At 52.6% G+C, this 18,795-nt stretch overlaps 1 protein-coding gene across 4 annotated transcripts in view; it reads right to left on the bottom strand.

Annotated features, from left to right (window-relative positions):
• The window catches only part of PIPOX (pipecolic acid and sarcosine oxidase), a 51,961-nt gene extending 38,839 nt beyond the window's left edge, over positions 1-13,122 (bottom strand). For 2 of the 4 annotated variants that reach the window (XM_029612709.1, XM_029612707.1), the window contains exons 1-4: positions 12,710-12,879; positions 8,175-8,323; positions 5,313-5,526; positions 3,944-4,126 (exon numbers count right to left, since the gene is read on the bottom strand). In XM_029612709.1, the coding sequence (XP_029468569.1) occupies positions 3,944-4,126; positions 5,313-5,526; positions 8,175-8,323; positions 12,710-12,829 (666 nt within the window). In that variant the 5' untranslated portion in view covers positions 12,830-12,879. Of the gene's footprint in view, positions 1-3,943; positions 4,127-5,312; positions 5,527-8,174; positions 8,324-12,593; positions 12,880-13,016 lie in introns of those variants that run through there. The other 2 variants (XM_029612708.1, XM_029612710.1) reach the window with 2 other exon arrangements.
• Positions 13,123-18,795: the final 5,673 nt, after the last annotated feature.

The raw sequence follows: 18,795 nt of genomic DNA, 5'->3' as shown, positions 1-18,795 counted from the left end.
CAGAGAGACTGTCCAATTGCAGACTTTACTGACATCATGGCGACAGACGAGAAGAGGAATAAAGGAGGCACATTCAGATCCAAAGGCCAGGTGATGCTGAACAAAGAAAAATCAAAACCTCAGGATAGCATGGATTAACTAAAAAAACAAAACTTTCGATAGCATAGCCTTGAAATGTAAAGAGTCAACCCTGGATTGATCAAATACATCACATTTACCCTGAAAATGTAGCAGACTAAGTCCATCTGAATTAAAATGGGCACCGTCATTCCTAACATCAAGCTCCAGAAAGGAATATTTCAGGCAAGATTGCCTGTCACCTCTCTTGTTCTGACTGGCATTGAGTACTCTGCTTAACTCCTTAGGCGACAGACTTAGCTTTAATCCTAGAGACACTAATGAACCGCAGATAACATCGAGCCTACTATTTGTAGATGGCTTGAAGCTCTACAGCTCTGTGATGATCACTTAGCAGAACAACGAGTTCTGAAGAGCTTCTCAGATGACATCAGGATGACTTTTGGCCTGGACAAATGTGCTAAGGTGACCTTCCTCAAAGGAAAACTGAGGAAAACTCTTTGATTGACGAGTGCAACATAAATGAACTTGAGCAGAAAGATAAATATGAATATCTAGGTGTAGAGGAAGGTGCAACAATGCAGCACAAGTTACTGAGAGAAAAGATTAGCAAAGAATACTACAGGAGACTGAAATGGCCCAACCCTTGTATCCTCTCTCCACAACTGTCTCATCTCTCCTCTCCTCCACTATACTGTCTGAGTCAGTTGACGAAGTAGTTCCTTCTTAAGTTATACTCTCCTCTACTTTAGACATTCATCATCCTCCTCCCTTTAACTGTCTTGTAAGACGCACCAAACCCCAGCCTTGGCTCACCCCTAGAACTCACTTCCTGTGTTCCTGTGCCAAATCTGCAGAACATCTCTGGCTAAACTCCTGTGCCCAAGCAGACTTCATACATTTCAAATTCATGCTGATCTCCTTCTAGTTGGCTATTGCCAAGCAAGACTATTATGTCCATCTGACAAACTGTCTTGCATCCAGTCTTTGCCATCTCTTTGCCACACTCAAATTCCCTCCTCAAACTTCCTTAGCTTCCCTCCACCCCCTTCAATCTGTGCCTAGACTATGGCTGACTACTTCCTTCTCAACCAGGACATCTCTATTTCCCTCTCCCCTACTTCTTTCCTCTTCCCTTCCCCTGGTCTCCCCCACGCTCTACTCCTTTTCTGAAGTCACAGTGGAGGAAACTATCTATCATTAAATTCAAATTCCTCCTCTAAACTCACTACTACTTCCTCTGACCCCATTCCCACCCAATTCCTCGGCTTTATCTCCACTGCAGTCATCCCTTCCTTCTGTCACATCCTCAGTCTATCACTTTCCACTGCTCCTGCTGCCTTCAAACAAACTCTGATCATACCACTCCTTAAAAAAACCCTCATTGGCCCCTACCTGCCCTACTGACTAACATCTAAGTCCTCTCCTCCATTCGACTTCCAAACGACTTGAATGTGCTGATCACTGCCACTGTCTTGACTTTATTTCATCTCAAGCCATTCTTGATCTACATTTCACAAAAACAGCCTTTGCCAAAGTCTCCAATGACTTGTTCATGGCTAAAACCAAAGGTCTTTATACAAGCCTTATCCTCCTTGACCTAACTGCTGCTTTTTGACATTACTAATCCCCATCACCTACTCCTTGATACTTTGTCTTCACTTGGATTTGTCTTGGTTCTCTTCTTATCTCTCCCATTGCACTCTGGTGGAACCTCCTATACTGCCATCCACTATCAATTTGTGCTCCTCAGGCTCTGTCCTGGGCCCTCTTTTCTTCTCACTATGTACTAACTCCCTTCATACTCTGATTTCCTCTCATGGCTTTCAATACCATTTTCATGCTGATTCCCGGATTTACCTTTCTACACCAGAAATCCAGTCCCGGATCTCGGCCTGCTTGTCTGACATCGCTACCTGGATGTCTCGCCACCACCTTAAACTCAACGTGGCCAAGACAGGGTGTTGGAAAAAGTTAGAAAGATGCCACATTTTGTGAATATGGTCCCAAACCTGAGCAAAGTGACACCCTGATCCTGCAGTTTCAGGATGGGAACATTTCCCAAACATAAACTATTATGGAAACAGGTATAGGAACACTGCCCTGGAAGCTCAATGTATGGACTGGACCTTTTCACCCAAGGGTTCGCATGCTTCATATTTCTCTGCCTGTTACTCACTGTCAGGCCGATACAGTAAGGACGCGTAAGAAAGAGTGCGGCAGTGCCGGGCGCACCCTCGTTTGCAGCGCGCACAATTTGGATCACATACCGTTCGATACAGTATTCAAATGAGACGCAAATACAAGCCGGGTCCAAAGCACGTCCATGAAGCGGTAGGCATGCGCAATCCATTTTACTGTATAGAGCGGTATACAGCGCCTATACAGTATCCTGGGTGCGCTGGTACCTGTCGTTTCAAATGTCATTCCACCAGGAAAGTGGATGGTTCTCCTACAGACCCCGCTGCCTTGAGCGCCGGCGGCAGCAAGCCCCAGCAGCCAGCGATCGGAGGCAGGGAGCACAACAAAGCACCTGTGCGCGCAACTCCGATTTTCCTCCTCTTTCGGACGGGCAAGAGAGAGACAAAATTTCACAGGCAAACTTTCCCCCAGCCCCCGCTCACCTGCCCTGGCCGCGGCCACGCAAGCCCCCAGCAGCAGCAGCAGAAGGGCGTCCATGGGTGCTGGTCTCCCGTGCGGGCGCACTGACAGCTCCGGAGCAGCCACAGTCCTCTCTCCCCTCCTCCCGAGGCGCGCACCGCGGCTCCCCTGCCTCCCGGGGGCAGCCGGCGGTGAGAGCGGCTTCAGCAGCCCGGGGCGGATCGGGCGCTCCCCATGCGAGGCGGCTTCCAGCAGTCCATGCGCCTGTACGCCCAATTTGGGCGCTCAAGGCAGCAGGCGCATGAACACGCGCCGTGACCTCGGACGTCCAGCCGGGCGCTCAGGTCACGGCGTGCGTTCATGCGCCTGCTGCCTTGAGCGCCCAAATTGGGCGTACAGGCGCATGGACTGCTGGAAGCCGCCTTGCATGGGGAGCGCCCGATCCGCCCCGGGCTGCTGAAGCCGCTCTCACCGCCGGCTGCCCCCGGGAGGCAGGGGAGCTGCGGTGCGCGCCTCGGGAGGAGGGGAGAGAGGACTGGGGCTGCTCCAGAGCTGTCAGCGCGCCCGCACGGGAGACCGGCATCCATGGACGCCCTTCTGCTGCTGCTGCTGCTGCTGGGGGCTTGCGTGTCCGCGGCCAGGGCAGGTGAGCGGGGGCTGGGGGAAAGTTTGCCCGTGAAATTTCGTCTCTCTCTGCTGGGGCTTGCCTGACGCTTGTCAAGCTGGCAATCCCCGATGCCCGAGCGTAATCCAGAAATGATTTTCGCCCTGCGCCTTGCTTTATTTTTTGTAAAACGTTTTCCCCCTTGTGCGAGAAGCATTTTTTTCAGTGGATTGGGTTGGTTTGGGACTGGGCGGCTAAGTTCACCACACTAACGCCAGGGTCAGGGTAGGCGGTAAATTAGCAGGTTAAAGACGCGGCAAAACAGCTGGTTAAAAAGGTGATAATCGGGGCGCACGTTACTGTATCGGAGGGAATAGCTAATCCGATCATTAACATATCATATACATGTCGATTTCAAGAAGCGGTAAGGACGCGTAAAACCGGATACTGAATCGCGGGTTAGACTTACGCGGCCAAATTGTGTGTACAAAGCGGGTTAGAAACAGGGTAACCGCGGCCGCGCTTTACTGTATTGGCCTGTGTATCTTTATCCCTGGGTTACTGGTTTCCATTTAATGTGTACCTTTCAGAGACCCCTCCACTCCTGGTGTATTTCCATGCCACAGGAATTGCCTTGGAGTCACCACGGATAGCACTCACCTGAAGAGGCAGCCGCAGCCCCAGAGGAGCCACAAGCTTGTTAGTCCAAGGGCCTGCTGTGATTACCAGGCTCTTTGCTTGATATACCCCTGATGTGGTTGTCACGGTAACCACAGATCCTGGCTTTATGTCAACCACTTTCTCACCATCGTGGATGGCTCCTCCAAAGGAACAGAACAAATCCTGAGGCAGAAGAAGACAGGACAGTAAGAAGAAAGCCCTTCAGAGAGGAGGCCCCTGGCCTACGCTGAATGGCACTGCATGGAGTGCTGTTATATCACGCCCTAGATCATGGCATTTTACCACTAATTATCTCACCCACAAATCCCCTGCCCAAAACAGAATACTCCAGCCTTGAAGTGGGAAGAGTTAGCAGCCGTGTGTCAGAAAAGCTCACTTTATGGTTATACCTGGGCTTTGGAGAACCTTTCCCAGAATTCCCCCTTACCTGCTGAGTCACAAGCGAGTGGTTACTAATAAACGGGCCGATACAGTAAATCCCGTGGGAGAGCCGGCACTCCAAGGCGAGCACCCGCTCTCCCAACACGCGCCCAGGCCACTCTCCTGGGCTCGCGATCAAGTATTTAAATGAGGGCCCGCGGTAAAAAGAGGTGCTAGGGACACTAGCACGTCCCTAGCGCCTCCTTTTTGACAGGAGCAGCGGCTGTCAGCGGGTTTGACAGCCGACGCTCAATTTTTCCGGCATCGGTTCTCAAACCCGCTGCCAGCCACGGGTTCGGAAAACAGATGCTGGCATAATTGAGCATCTGTCTTCCGATCCGCGGTGCATTAAAAAAAATTTTTTTTTTTTTTTGGGGCCTCCGACTTAATATCGCTATGATATTAAGTCAGAGGGTGTACAGAAAAGCAGTTTTTTCTGCTTTTCTATACACTCTCCCGGTGCCGGCAGAAATTAAAATGTGCAGCTTGGCTGTACATTTTACTTTCTGTATCGCGCGGGAATAACTAATCGGGCCATCAACATGCATTTGCATATTGCGGGCGCTATTAGTTTCCGGGGGGGGGGGTTGGCCGCGCGTTTGACGCTCTATTACCCCTTACTGTATAAGGGGTAAAAAATAGCGCGTCGAAAACGCGCAGCCAAACGCAGGCTAACAGTGCGCACTGTACTGTATCGGCCTGAAAGAAGTAAATCCTGATATCATGCAGTAAAACTGTGGAAAAGGGCATTGGAGATGGCTTTTAAGGCTGCAGATACTTTGGCATGGAGAGGGATTGGGATGCACGGTTCAGTGCTGTTAAGCTGGCAGGATTATTTGCCAGGACATAAAGTCCTGTGCAGTTATGACTAGCAGCTGTCCCTGCACAGTCTGGCAGAGGAAGGAAGAGAAAGTGGCAGTCCGGTTACCTGCACAGCCCTGAGGGCCCTGTCTGCGTAAAGGACTCCTGCAGTCTGATCGATGAACGCGGCTTCCCCCAGCTGGAGGCAGACTCCAGGGAATCTCTTCTGGACCTCCTGGGCTGTGAGGTACTGGCACGGTACCCGATTCTGAACCAGGCTCCTCCACGTGCTGTGAAATTCAGGGTCCTCCTCAGGCCCAAGAAGCAGCAGCCCTGTCTGTCTGCAGAGCCAGGGAGAGACGAGAGCACAGCTCAGAGGCACTGGCAATCAGAGGTGGGCAACGCCGGTCCCAGGGGCCCCTAACTGATTGGCTTTTCAGGATAACCCTAATGAATATGCATGAGATAGACCTGCAGGCATAATAAATGATGGCAGATAAGGACTAAAATGGTTCATCCAGTCTGCCCAGTAAGGTGTTTAGGGCTGTAACTGCTGCTCGCTGAAAGTCATCCCATGCAGAAATGTTACTCTAAAAGTTACCAGAGGTTACCCCTTCTCTTCATGTCCATCCTCTACCACAAAGGATCCTCTGTGTTTATCCCACACACTTTTGAATTCCATGACTCTTCCCATCTTCACCACCTCTTCCAGGAGGGCATTCCAGGCATCCACCTCCCTCATCGTGAAGAAATATCTCCTAATGTTGTTCCTGAGTCTTCCACCTTGGGAGTTTCATATCATGAGCCTGAGTTCAACAGCTTCCTTTCCAATAATGCAATTGAGACAATATGCATGCAAATCTATCTCATGCATATTCATGAGGGCTATCCTGAAAACCCAACCTGTTAGGAGCCCTCAGGACTGGAGTTGCCCACCCCGATGTAAATGAACAGTAACAAAGATGCAGAGGAGAGTATCAGCTGTGGTACCAGACCTAGCATAAAAATCAGAACTGGAATAGCAGACGGATACTGCAGGGCAGGAATGAGGTGCATTGGCAGAGAGGTGTGTGTGAGAGAGAGGGTCTCAGTAATGCTATAGCAGGAGGGTACTGCAGGGCAGGAATGAGGTGCATTGGCAGAGATGTGTGTGTGAGAGAGAGGGTCTCAGTAATGCTATAGCAGGAGGTTACTGCAGGGCAGGAGTGAAGTGCATTGGCAGAGAGGTGTGTGTGTGAGAGAGAGGGTCTCAGTAATGCTATAGCAGGAGGGTACTGAAGGGCAGGAGTGAGGTGCATTGGCAGAGAGGTGTGTGTGAGAGAGAGGGTCTCAGTAATGCTATAGCAGGAGGGTACTGCAGGGCAGGAGTGAGGTGCATTGGCAGAGAGGTGTGTGTGAGAGAGAGGGTCTCAGTAATGCTATAGCAGGAGGGTACTGCAGGGCAGGAGTGAGGTGCATTGGCAGAGAGGGTCTCAGTAATGCTATAGCAGGAGGTTACTGCAGGGCAGGAATGAGGTGCATTGGCAGAGAGGTGTGTATGAGAGAGAGGGTCTCAGTAATGCTATAGCAGGAGGGTAATGCAGGGCAGGAGTGAGGTGCATTGGCAGAGAGCTGTGTGTGAGAGATGGTCTCAGTAATGCTATAGCAGGAGGGTACTGAAGGGCAGGAGTGAGGTGCATTGGCAGAGAGGTGTGTGTGAGAGAGGGTCTCAGTAATGCTATAGCAGGAGGGTACTGAAGGGCAGGAGTGAGGTGCATTGGCAGAGAGGTGTGTGTGAGAGAGGGTCTCAGTAATGCTATAGCAGGAGGGTACTGAAGGGCAGGAGTGAGGTGCATTGGCCGAGAGCTGTGTGTGAGAGATGGTCTCAGTAATGCTATAGCAGGAGGGTACTGCAGGGCAGGAATGAGGTGCATTGGCAGAGAGGTGTGTGTGTGTGAGAGAGGGTCTCAGTAATGCTATCGCAGGAGGGTACTGAAGGGCAGGAGTGAGGTGCATTGGCAGAGAGGTGTGTGTGTGTGTGAGAGAGGGTCTCAGTAATGCTATAGCAGGAGGGTAATGCAGGGCAGGAGTGAGGTGCATTGGCAGAGAGCTGTGTGTGAGAGATGGTCTCAGTAATGCTATAGCAGGAGGGTACTGAAGGGCAGGAGTGAGGTGCATTGGCAGAGAGGTGTGTGTGAGAGAGGGTCTCAGTAATGCTATAGCAGGAGGGTACTGAAGGGCAGGAGTGAGGTGCATTGGCAGAGAGGTGTGTGTGAGAGAGGGTCTCAGTAATGCTATAGCAGGAGGGTACTGAAGGGCAGGAGTGAGGTGCATTGGCCGAGAGCTGTGTGTGAGAGATGGTCTCAGTAATGCTATAGCAGGAGGGTACTGCAGGGCAGGAATGAGGTGCATTGGCAGAGAGGTGTGTGTGTGTGAGAGAGGGTCTCAGTAATGCAATCGCAGGAGGGTACTGAAGGGCAGGAGTGAGGTGCATTGGCAGAGAGGTGTGTGTGTGTGTGAGAGAGGGTCTCAGTAATACTATAGCAGGAGGGTACTGCAGGGCAGGAGTGAGGTGCATTGGCAGAGAGCTGTGTGTGAGAGAGAGGGTCTCAGTAATACTATAGCAGGAGGGTACTGCAGGGCAGGAGTGAGGTGCATTGGCAGAGAGCTGTGTATGAGAGATGGTCTCAGTAATGCTATAGCAGGAGGGTAATGTAGGGCAGGAGTGAGGTGCATTGGCAGAGATGTGTGTATTGGGGGTGGGGAGATATCTCAGTGCTGCAATTGGAGGAGGAGTTGTGAGTGAGAGAAGCTTATTAAAGGTCTCTCCTGCATCCTCTCTTTCTTTAGTTAAGCCTTTGCGTCTAATCGTCTGTTACCAGAAAGAGAATTGCCTGGGGCTGGGAGCGTGAGACCAGAGGTGTTGTATGTAGCATGCGGCCCTTCTCCCTTCCTCTGTTGGATCTGGATGCTGGATTATTTATCACTGAGGAGTGAGTCAATACCTCACCTGTACAGCCTGGTGTTGCTTTCTCTCTCCAGCTGTGCCCATAGCTGGTAACACTCTGCCATCATCTTTGTGTAGAAATCCTGGTTGTAGGCTCTGCGGGTGATCCGGGTTTGACCATGAGAGCTTCCACGGGAGTGAGGGAGGAGGAACTGAGTGTATGAGAGAGAGAGAAGGTTATGCTCCTTGTGACCTTGGGCAAGTCACTTCACCCTCCAGTGTCTTAGGTACAGACTTAGATTGTGAGCCCTCTGGGGATGGGGAAATACTTGCACCACCTGACTGTAACTCACCCTGAGCTACCAATGAAAAGGTGTGAGCTAAATAAAAATATTCCATTACTGCCAGGGACACCTGGATAAACCTGTACATGGGGTTGCTACTCCTTAAATCTTCTGTAGCACCAGTGCACATTCTCCGTTCTATACTGAGACAGTCCCTGCTCCATGGAGCTTACAGACAAGACAAATCATTTCTAGCAATCACTTAACTGTTACAGAAAAACATGTTTAACATGAGAGGGTAAAGAGCAGCAAGAGGCAGGAGTTTGGGATTTAAAACCAATCTTGAATATCGCCAGACTAGGAGCAAGATGCACCAACTCTGCATGTTTTCAGCTCTTGTCTTTTTAACGTATATGTAGTGTGATGATTGTATTAGTCCCTGCGCAAGAAAGAAAGTATAAAGATATAAGACAGCAGACTCTGGGAGTAAAACTGGGCATATAAAGGCCATATTTCAACCCAGAACAAACAAATCGGGGAGGAAGGCACATTGGCCGCCCCCCCACAATACAGTAAACATCAACTGATGCGACCCTGCATCCCGCAGGGTGCGCAAAGGAGGATTGACTGGGCATATAAAGGCCATATTTCAACCCAGAACAAACAAATCGGGGAGGAAGGCACAGTGGCCCCCCCCCACAAAACAATAAACAGCAACTGATGCGACCCTGCATCCCGCAGGGTGCGCAAAGGAGGATTGGCTGGGCATATAAAGGCTAAGATGGTCTCCATTGGGACTACAGTTCCCAGCTACCCCTGCCCACAGTGTGGCGAGAAGCTTTGCTTAGCGGATCAGAATCACATGACTCAGTGGACTCTCACCAATTGGCTTATAGGATCTATAAAGGGGTGGAGCTGAGGTAACCAGGGAAGAGAAGCAGAGCTCCATGGAGCAACACTCTAAGGAGAAGGAAGAACCAGGGCTGGTTCTAAAACAATCCTGTGGGTTTTTTATTTTTTGGGAGATGGCATTAAGATTGGGTTGCATTAATTATTAGAAGCTTGCAAAACTAGAGCAGATATATAGAAATGCTTGAGCTGGGAGGAGAGACAGCCCTAGGGAAGTTTGAATTGTGCTGAATGAAAATGTTTTTAGAACTGAATTGCTGGCGAATGTATAAGAGCAAGACCTCCTGAAATATAAACAATTAGGTTTAAGTAAGACCTGTGAGCTGGCTTAGTGGTATTGCTGAGAGAGCCTGCATTGCTTTAAGTGGGAGCTAAACCTGAAACAGCTTAATTAGCACTAACTGAGAGCCTGGGTTCAGGCTCTGCTGGCACCAGAGTTAGTGGCCTTCCAGGGTGCTGTGGACTTCAAGCTGACATTAAGGCTGAGAGTTCTCCGGCACTTCCGGAAAAGTGCAGCCTCATGGTTGTAAGGAATGCAGAAGCTTGAAAGCCTGATAATGGCTGTGCTCTCTAAGAAACTCCTAGCAAGGGGTTTAGGGGGACTCCTGAATAACCCTGAGCCCAGGATGTCCCCTCTCACGGTATTGAAAGGTGATAAATGCATTTAAACATTCTAGTTCTGTCTGTGGGTACCTGTGCTAGATAACTTTCTGATTTGGGAAACTGCATCCACCAGCATTCAGTCTTTCTGTTTGTAGAGTTAAAACACTGAAGTAATGCGTTCTAGCAAATTGCTAGCGAGAACCTGTAGCGAATCGAAAGATGTCCCTTAGGTGCTTTAGCTGTGAGCTTTAAAGGATGTCACCGCTTGAATATGAGGCTGTACTGGTTGTGAAGAATTAAATAAACCTTTTTTAAAAGGAAGCTGGTTTCAAAGTGTGCTATGTGCTTGCCTTAAGGAAGGGGGAATTAAAGCAAGGCCCAGAGGGGATTGAGAATGCTGGGAAAAGAGTTCTTAGGCTTGCAAACGTTTATTCCAGGCACTAAGTGTGGTCTTACTGGCAATACCTATGGGTAATCTGACGGTAGCTATAGGGAGACTGGAGTGACCTTTGGCACTAGACGTTGACATCTGAAGGGGGAGAAAGATTGTCATTAGCACTGAAGGCGATATTAGTGTGTGTTCAGACTAATAGAGGGACCAAGTGAGAGCCCAGGTATCTTAGGGTTGCAGGAAGTGCAGTCTTGGAAGCCTTGCTAGGAATTGACTACCTGGTTCATGCTGGCACAAGCTACTCTCCATCTAAGCCAAGACCTCTGATCTGCTGGCTGATGGACCAGAAGGCATCCTAGAACCTGCGGTCACATGACAATAGCTAATTGAGTTTTGCATCTCAGCCAGCCGATTTTACACTTTTTAGCACTGATACAAGCACACCTGGATTTATCATGTCATATTGAGGGCACCAGAGCTGGTGCTGGGCAGGGACTCTCTGTCCAGGAGACATTTTGCTGCCAGGGAGTCCTGTACTAGAATCTTGTGCTGGGTGTAGGGTTGCCAACTTGCTTCAGCTTTTCAGGATAGGTTGCTCAGGTCCTGGTTTTACTCCCCTGCTTGCAAATATTTATAGTCATGCTTTTCTTAGGGAATACAACAGGAAATCAGAGCACGTCCGAGCATGCAATGGGGTAAAACCAGGACTGGATCAACCTGTCCTGAAAATCTGGAGCCAGTTGGAAACCCTAGCTGGGTGGCAGGGGGGGTCACCGTGCTGAGCTCTGACAGATGGCATTGCGAATGGAACAGGCTGGGTCTTCATGCTCTGTCTGCTAAGAGGAACAAACAAAACTGCACTTTGGACTCTGACCCTTGAAAGAGAAGGGGCCTGGACTGTGGAGATTCATGCAAAGTTTGTTCTCTCTGTTGTCAGCTAAGACTTTTCCAGCCTTCCTTCCTCAGGCTTTGACAGGGTGGAAGCAGAGAATGCAGCATCCTGCAGAGTGCCCAGCTGCAGGGAGTGGAGCTGCGAGACCAGCAGGATAAAATCGGCTGGCAAGTGCAAATGACACCAGGGCAGCAGTTAGGCTGCTGCTGGGCAAGCAAGACTGTGAATGCACTGAGGAGCAGGGATCTGCCGTTCCCTCTTACAGCCTCAAGACTGTCAGAGCAGAAGCCCTTGCTGCTGACCTAACCTGAAACCTCCGTCTCCCAAAGGCAGGTACAATGATTGGAAAGGAAAACCTCTGGTAGGTGGCCTTAAACTTCTCTTTTTAGACCTCTGTCAGAAGAGGTTCTGGCATATTCCACACCTCTGTACAGAGCTGTTTTCCCAGAAGCCCCACGCTGCTGTCATGCACTCACCGAGCTTTTCCTAGCGGGCGCTTCACTCTGCCTGCCCTAGGCTGAGACCACAAACCTGCCCCCAGCATCTGGACCCGAGTAATGCTGTCACCAGCCACTGCAGGATGGATGCGGGAGCCCGACCCAGGCTAGGCTGCCATCAGGTGGCTCCTGCCATTCGGAAGAGGTGCCCGGCTGGTGGAAGGAGCCTGTGGGGAACGGGAATCTTCTTATCTAGCCAAAGTGGCAGAGAACCAGCCAGGAAGACAACCAGGCAGACCGGGAGGGCCAATTGATCGCTGAGCGCATTATCTGGGACCTGAAAGGCCTGCTCCTTCTGCTGCCCCCACATAACCTGGCACGTCCCTGGATATAGGCTCACGGTTCCTTTGCCGGAAAAATCAACAGCTGAGGAAATATTCGTGATTTCTCAACATGTCCCAAAATTGCTGTGGAACGAACGTCCCCCCCCCCCACCTCAGTCTCACCCTGCTTAGGTGATGGTGTTTTCTGCCATAGTGAGGGTGTGAAGGAAAACTTCCCCTCTGCTATTGATTCTGTGCCTCTTGCTGAAATTAAACTGACACCCCCAATCACTCCTGCAGTGCAGTGCTCCCCGGCTCCATCTCCGCCCCAGCGCAGCAGTGACATGGGTTAATTAACAGGATTCTGGGACACACTGTCTTGAGCTGGGCTCCGTTCAGAGGGACTCTATGGAATAATAACTTTCTACCACAGCGGCTCTGCGTGACGAGGTTTACAATTAGCCCGTGTCGCTTCTCCGGCAGCCTTGTACCAGAAGTGGCTGCATGTATCGCCTTCATGTTTGGAGCAGAGAGCAGAGTGTAACCTATGCCCCCCGACCTTCCAGCTGCCGGGACGGGACGCAGCCTGACTTTAAGGAACTCTTCCTCCCTCACCCCCCCATCAGCTGTCTCATGCTATCACCTGGGGTCAGCACACTGGACTGGCACTTCAGCATTTTCCCCCTCTTTCTGGAAGGCTTGTCTTGGCCCCCAGGATCGATGGCCGCCTCCTGGGGGGGAGAGAGGCATTCACTCTACCTGCTCCAGTAGTAAGGTGCGCCTTCTGAGCTTGGAGAGGTGATAGGCAGTGAAGGAGCCCTGGATGCCAGCTCCTATCACTATACAGTCATACGCGCTGCTTCTGCTCTGGGCAGCCATATTGCAGCCTTCTTCCCATTCTGTACTCTGAGCTGGGGGGGTGGAGCAAGCTGCAGCTGCTCCCAGTCCTTCTCCCTGCCTGTGTCAGGGCTGTGCCCTTCTCTCTCTGTATTTCCTGCCCTGAGGTCTGTGCCAGCTCTGCTGCTCTGTACGCCTTTAAATCTCTTAAATAATGCACTGTGCTTACAAGCATCCACCTCCAGCAGCCAGGCGCTTCCGGCCCAGACATGGCGTTTCCTTGCCTGGTGGCAGCATTTGAAGTCCCTTTCCCCTTGTCCCTCCTCGCAGGGAAGGTTGTGTGTGGTGAGACCAGCTCACTGCTTCCAAGGCTGAACTCGCCACTGTCTTGCCCCCCCCCCCCCCCCCCGTCAGCAGGCGTTGCCTTGTTCTGCTGATTGCTGGAGCTGTGCTGGTCCTGATCTCAGTTACTGGCATCAGAGCAGATCGTGATGGGGTGGGGGGTTACAGATGGCGCAGTCGCCTAGACTCAGGCCTAGATGGGGACGCATACAGGATTGGGTAAAGGTAATGGGTGCAGTGCGGCCCATAGTACTCTTAGTCTGTCCCTGACAGAAGGCAATATTGGCACCAGGCCATGACTCCCTTTCTACACCGTCATGCCCTGTACTGGTCTGGGAAATGTTTCCAACACCCTGAGCTGTCGCTGCCAGGGTCACTGTGCTCTCACGGTTCTGGCCCAGCCCCCTCCCCCACTACCTGTCCTTTAGAGCAGGAAAGTCATGGACTTGCAGGCATGCAATTCCTTGTTCATAATGTGCTGCTCCCGTGTGTGCACAGCATGTGTGTGTTTGTGTGTGCATTTCTGTGTATAGTAAGCATGCTTGTCCATGTAAGTGCCCGCATCTTAGTAGTGGGTGTCTGTGTGCAGCAAGGTAGCGCATGTGTGTGGTATGTGGGAGGGAGTAGAGAGGAGGCTTACAGACAGACGGGAGGAATATGTGCCAGAAACAGACAGGGCTAGAACATCTTCTATCTGGCAGGTCTGTGTAGATGAAAGACAGACAGCCTGAGAGTGCAGAGCACAGCCAGCCTTTGAAGGCCTTTTACTGCTGCTAGTCAAAGCTTTGAGAACGTATAGGTAACCATTACATAGCAACACGATGGCAGAAAAAGCCCGTATGGCCCATCCATCCAATTAATTTAGCATTTTAATTCCCATTACTCCCTTAGAGATCCCCTGTATTTATCCCATGCTTCCTTGAATTCAGATACTGATTTTGTCTCCACCACTTCCATTGGGAGGCTGTTTCACACATCCACCACCACCCTCCCTATAAAGAAATATTTCCTAAAATTACTCCTGAGTCTATCCCTTTTCAACCTCATCTCATGACCCCTTGTTCTAGGGCCTCCTTTCCATTGAAAGAGGCTCACCTCCTGTGCATGGAGACCTTTGATGTTGCGCTTGGGCTCCGGTCAGGAGTCGTGAACACCACCCAGCAGGGTGGCTCCAGGTGGAGAGAGACAGGAATGGCTAGAAACAGTGTCTGGTTCCAGGCTGGGTCAGGGCAGGCAGCAAGTAGCAGTGTCTGGGTCCAGGCTGGGTCAGGGCAGGCGGCAAGTAGCAGTGTCTGGGTCTAGGCTGGGTCAGGGCAGGTGGCAAGTAGCAGTGTCTGGGTTCAGGCTGGGTCAGGGCAAGGCAGGTCAGAAGGCCCGTAGGCCACACACACACAGAAGGCCCGTAGGCCACACACAGTAAGCAGGGCAAGGCAGAGAAGGCCCGTAGGCCACACACCATAAGCAGGGCAAGGCAGGTCAGAAGGCCCGTAGGCCACACACACACAGAAGGCCTGTAGGTCACACAAGGCAAGGCAAGACAAGGCAAGGAATAAGGCCCGAAGGCCGCGCAAGGCAAGGCAAGGCAAGGAATAAGGCCCGAAGGCCGCGCAAGGCAAGGCAAGGCAAGGAATAAGGCCCGAAGGCCGCGCAAGGCAAGGCAAGGCAAGGAATAAGGCCCGAAGGCCGCGCAAGGCAAGGGAAGGTCCAGGGACCAAATGCACAGCAAGCAAGGAAGGCTAGAGCAGGGAGCCCAGGCGAGCTCGATGCCGAAGCACTGAGGGAACTGTCAGGCAGGGTTATAAGGGACAGCCCAGAACATAGAGAGGAGAAGGGAGATGGACTGGGCCTGTCAGGAGATCCAGCTCTAGAGGGACCCCTGGTGGTGAGGCGGTTGCACAGCAGCCATAGCCGTAACAGTACCCCCCCCTCAAGGCCTCCCCCTCCTCCTGGATCCCATCTGTGCAGGAGGTAATCAATAATAACGTGAGACCACTCCGGGGGTGATGCGGCAGGTTCAACTCCTTCCCGAGGCAGTAAGGCAGTCCATAACCCCACCTGGGGTGATAAGGCAGACACAACCCCAACCTGGGGCAGCAAAATAGTCCATAACCCCTCCTGGAGGCGACAGTAGGGCCGGTCCGGACCCTTCCAAGGTCGGCATCAGGACCGGTACAGACCCCTCCAAGGGCGGCAGCTGGACCAGTACAGCAGGCTCAGATAGTTGAGTAACAAAGTCAGTTGGCAGACCCGGTTCGGACCCCTCCGGGGGCGGCAGCAGGACCGGTACGGACCCCTCCAGGGGCGGCAGCAGGACCGGTACGGACCCCTCCCGGGGAGGCAGCTGGGCCGGTACAGACCCCTCCCAGGGAGGCAGCTGGGCCGGTACAGCAGGCTCAGATAGTTGAGTAACAAAGTCAGTTGGCAGGCCCGGTTCGGACCCCTCCGGGGGCAGCAGCAGGACCGGTACGGACCCCTCTCGGGGAGGCAGCTGGACCGGTATGGACCCCTCCAGGGGCGGCAGCTGGACCGGTACAGCAGGCTCAGATAGTTGAGTAACAAAGTCTGTTGGTAGGCCCGGTTCGGACCCCTCCGGGGGCGGCAGCAGGACCGGTATGGACCCCTCCAGGGGTGGCAGCAGGACCGGTTCAGCAGACTCAGATGGCTGAGTCAGGAAGTCTGTCAATAGGACTGGTTTGGACCCCTCCGGGGACGGCAGCAGGCCCGGTTCGGACCCCTCCAGGGACGGCAGCAGGACCGGCTCGAGCCCTTCCGGGGGCGGCAGCAGGACCGGCTCGGCAGGCTCAGATGGCTGAGTAAGAAAGTCTGTCAGTAGGACCGGTTCGGACCCCTCCAGGGGCGGCAGCAGGACCGGATCAGCAGACTCAGATGGCTGAGTCAGAAAGTCTGTCAGTAGGACCGGTTCGGACCCCTCCAGGGGCGGCAGCAGGACCGGTTCGGGCCCCTCCAGGGGCGGCAGCAGGACCGGATCAGCAGGCTCAGATGGCTGAGTCAGAAAGTCTGTCAGCAGGACCGGTGTGGACCCCTCCGAGGATGGCAGCAGGGCCGGTTCGGACCCCTCCGAGGATGGCAGCAGGGCCGGTTCAGCAGGCTCAGATGGCTGAGTTAGAAAGTCTGTCAGTAGGACCGGTTCGGACCCCTCCAGGGGCGGCAGCAGGACCGGTTCGAGCCCCTCCAGGGGCGGCAGCAGGACCGGTTCGGACCCCTCCAGGGGCGGCAGCAGGGCCGGTTCGGACCCCTCCAGGGGCGGCAGCAGGACCGGTTCAGCAGACTCAGGCTCTTCTCGGGGTAGTGCAGGAGACTCAGACCCCTCTTGGGGCGAAACAGCAGGCCCAGACTCTTCTTGGGGTTGTGCAGCAGGTTCAGATGGCAGAGTAGCAAGGTTAGAAGTAGTGTGCATGGAAGACACAGATTGTACTGCCGTGGGCTTGATACCTCGAGCCAAAGTCTGACGCTCCTGATTTTGTTTCTGGAGGAGCAGTTTAGAAAAGGCACAGGCAGTTCTAGGACGTCTAGGGAAGGTGCACGTTAGTGTCCACTTGGCAGCTGTGGGGAGCAGAGCCCTGCTAGAGTTAATTACTTCCCTCTGCTTCTGTTTCTGGTGCTCTAGCGTGGAGGTTATCAAAGGCTTCTTAACCCGGTGAGTTCTGAGATTTTCAGAGCAAGTTTTTTCCAAAGTGTCCAGAGATGAAGTGCTAGAATGCTTAATCCATAAACTGTTACATGAAATAATGTTGTTAACTGGGCCAGAAGCTGAACACACGGTAGTAGAGCTGACTGTTCTCCCTAATGAAGCAGCTGGTTCTGTAGCTGAACAACAGGGGCACGGTTTGCCTGGTGGTAATAGGCTGGGAATACATGAACATTTCCACCATCCTGGCTTTGGAGTAGAACAGTTTAAACACTCTTGGTAGACAGAGACATTTCTCTTATTGCAGTTACTGCATGTCCAGTGTTCCTGACCAGCAAGTTGACAGGCTAGGCAGTTCTGATAGCTTGGGTAATTCAAGGTCTGACAGGAATTGCAGGTATAAAACTTTGAAGAAGGAGGCATCTTGTAATAGTGAAAAAGTTGACTCACCGGTTTAGCACACAGACCTATCTCTTCCCCTGGAAATTGGTGGCTTCGGCATACTGTTACGCTTGGGCTCCGGTCAGGAGTCGTGAACACCACCCAGCAGGGTGGCTCCAGGTGGAGAGAGACAGGAATGGCTAGAAACAGTGTCTGGTTCCAGGCTGGGTCAGGGCAGGCAGCAAGTAGCAGTGTCTGGGTCCAGGCTGGGTCAGGGCAGGCGGCAAGTAGCAGTGTCTGGGTCTAGGCTGGGTCAGGGCAGGTGGCAAGTAGCAGTGTCTGGGTTCAGGCTGGGTCAGGGCAAGGCAGGTCAGAAGGCCCGTAGGCCACACACACACAGAAGGCCCGTAGGCCACACACAGTAAGCAGGGCAAGGCAGAGAAGGCCCGTAGGCCACACACACACACCGAAGGCCCGTAGGCCACACACCGTAAGCAGGGCAAGGCAGGTCAGAAGGCCCGTAGGCCACACACACACAGAAGGCCTGTAGGTCACACAAGGCAAGGCAAGACAAGGCAAGGAATAAGGCCCGAAGGCCGCGCAAGGCAAGGCAAGGCAAAGAATAAGGCCCGAAGGCCGCGCAAGGCAAGGCAAGGAATAAGGCCCGAAGGCCGCGCAAGGCAAGGAATAAGGCCCGAAGGCCACGCAAGGCAAGGGAAGGTCCAGGGACCAAATGCACAGCAAGCAAGGAAGGCTAGAGCAGGGAGCCCAGGCGAGCTCGATGCCAAAGCACTGAGGGAACTGTCAGGCAGGGTTATAAGGGACAGCCCAGAACATAGAGAGGAGAAGGGAGATGGACTGGGCCTGTCAGGAGATCCAGCTCTAGAGGGACCCCTGGTGGTGAGGCGGTTGCACAGCAGCCATAGCCGTAACATTTGAGATATTTGAATGTCTCTATCATATCTCACCTTTCCTCCAGGGTGTACATATTTAGATCTTTAAGTCTATCCCATCTGCTTTTGAAGAAAGACCTCTGACCATTTTAGTAGCCACCCTCTGGACTGACTCCATTTTTTTGGAAGGTGCGGTCTCCTGAACCTACACAGGGGCAATATCACCTCCCTTTTTCTGCTGACCATTCCTCTCCCTATGCAGACAAAGCATCTTTCTGGCTGTCACTTTATCCTCCTGTTTGGCCACCTTAAGACCATTAAATTCCTGTTTTCCGTTCTATACAAAGTAGTACCACTGGGGAGGGGAGGGGATGAGAAATGATCTCCTCTGGCTCTGCCCTTCTGCCATGGGTTTGTTATGAAGACAGGGGGGGTTTGAAGCCGGGCCCTACCCAGAGCTCTCTGACACTCCCCCGCATGGCTCTAGCGGCCTTCCTGTAGGGTCCACATCTTGCAAACCTTTTCTCAGCTGAGGTTAGCAGCACAGCCCCTGATGGTCTGGTGCAATGTCCCCGAGCCCTGCCCGTAGCATGGGCAGACCCCGGGCCAGCTGCTCGCTTATTCTTAGGGAGAAAACAGATTTTTCAATCCCCAGATAAAGTAATTTCCATCTGAGAAAGACTCAGCCTCTCTTCCCTGCAGGCGCTTCAGCAGAAGCTGAAGGGGGGGGGGGGGGGGGTCCA

The sequence above is a fragment of the Rhinatrema bivittatum genome, chromosome 8 (genome assembly GCF_901001135.1).
Source record: "Rhinatrema bivittatum chromosome 8, aRhiBiv1.1, whole genome shotgun sequence".
Classification (NCBI taxonomy): Eukaryota; Metazoa; Chordata; class Amphibia; order Gymnophiona; family Rhinatrematidae; genus Rhinatrema; species Rhinatrema bivittatum.
Note: the sequence above shows the minus strand (reverse complement) of the source record. Positions and strands in the feature narration are given on the sequence as shown.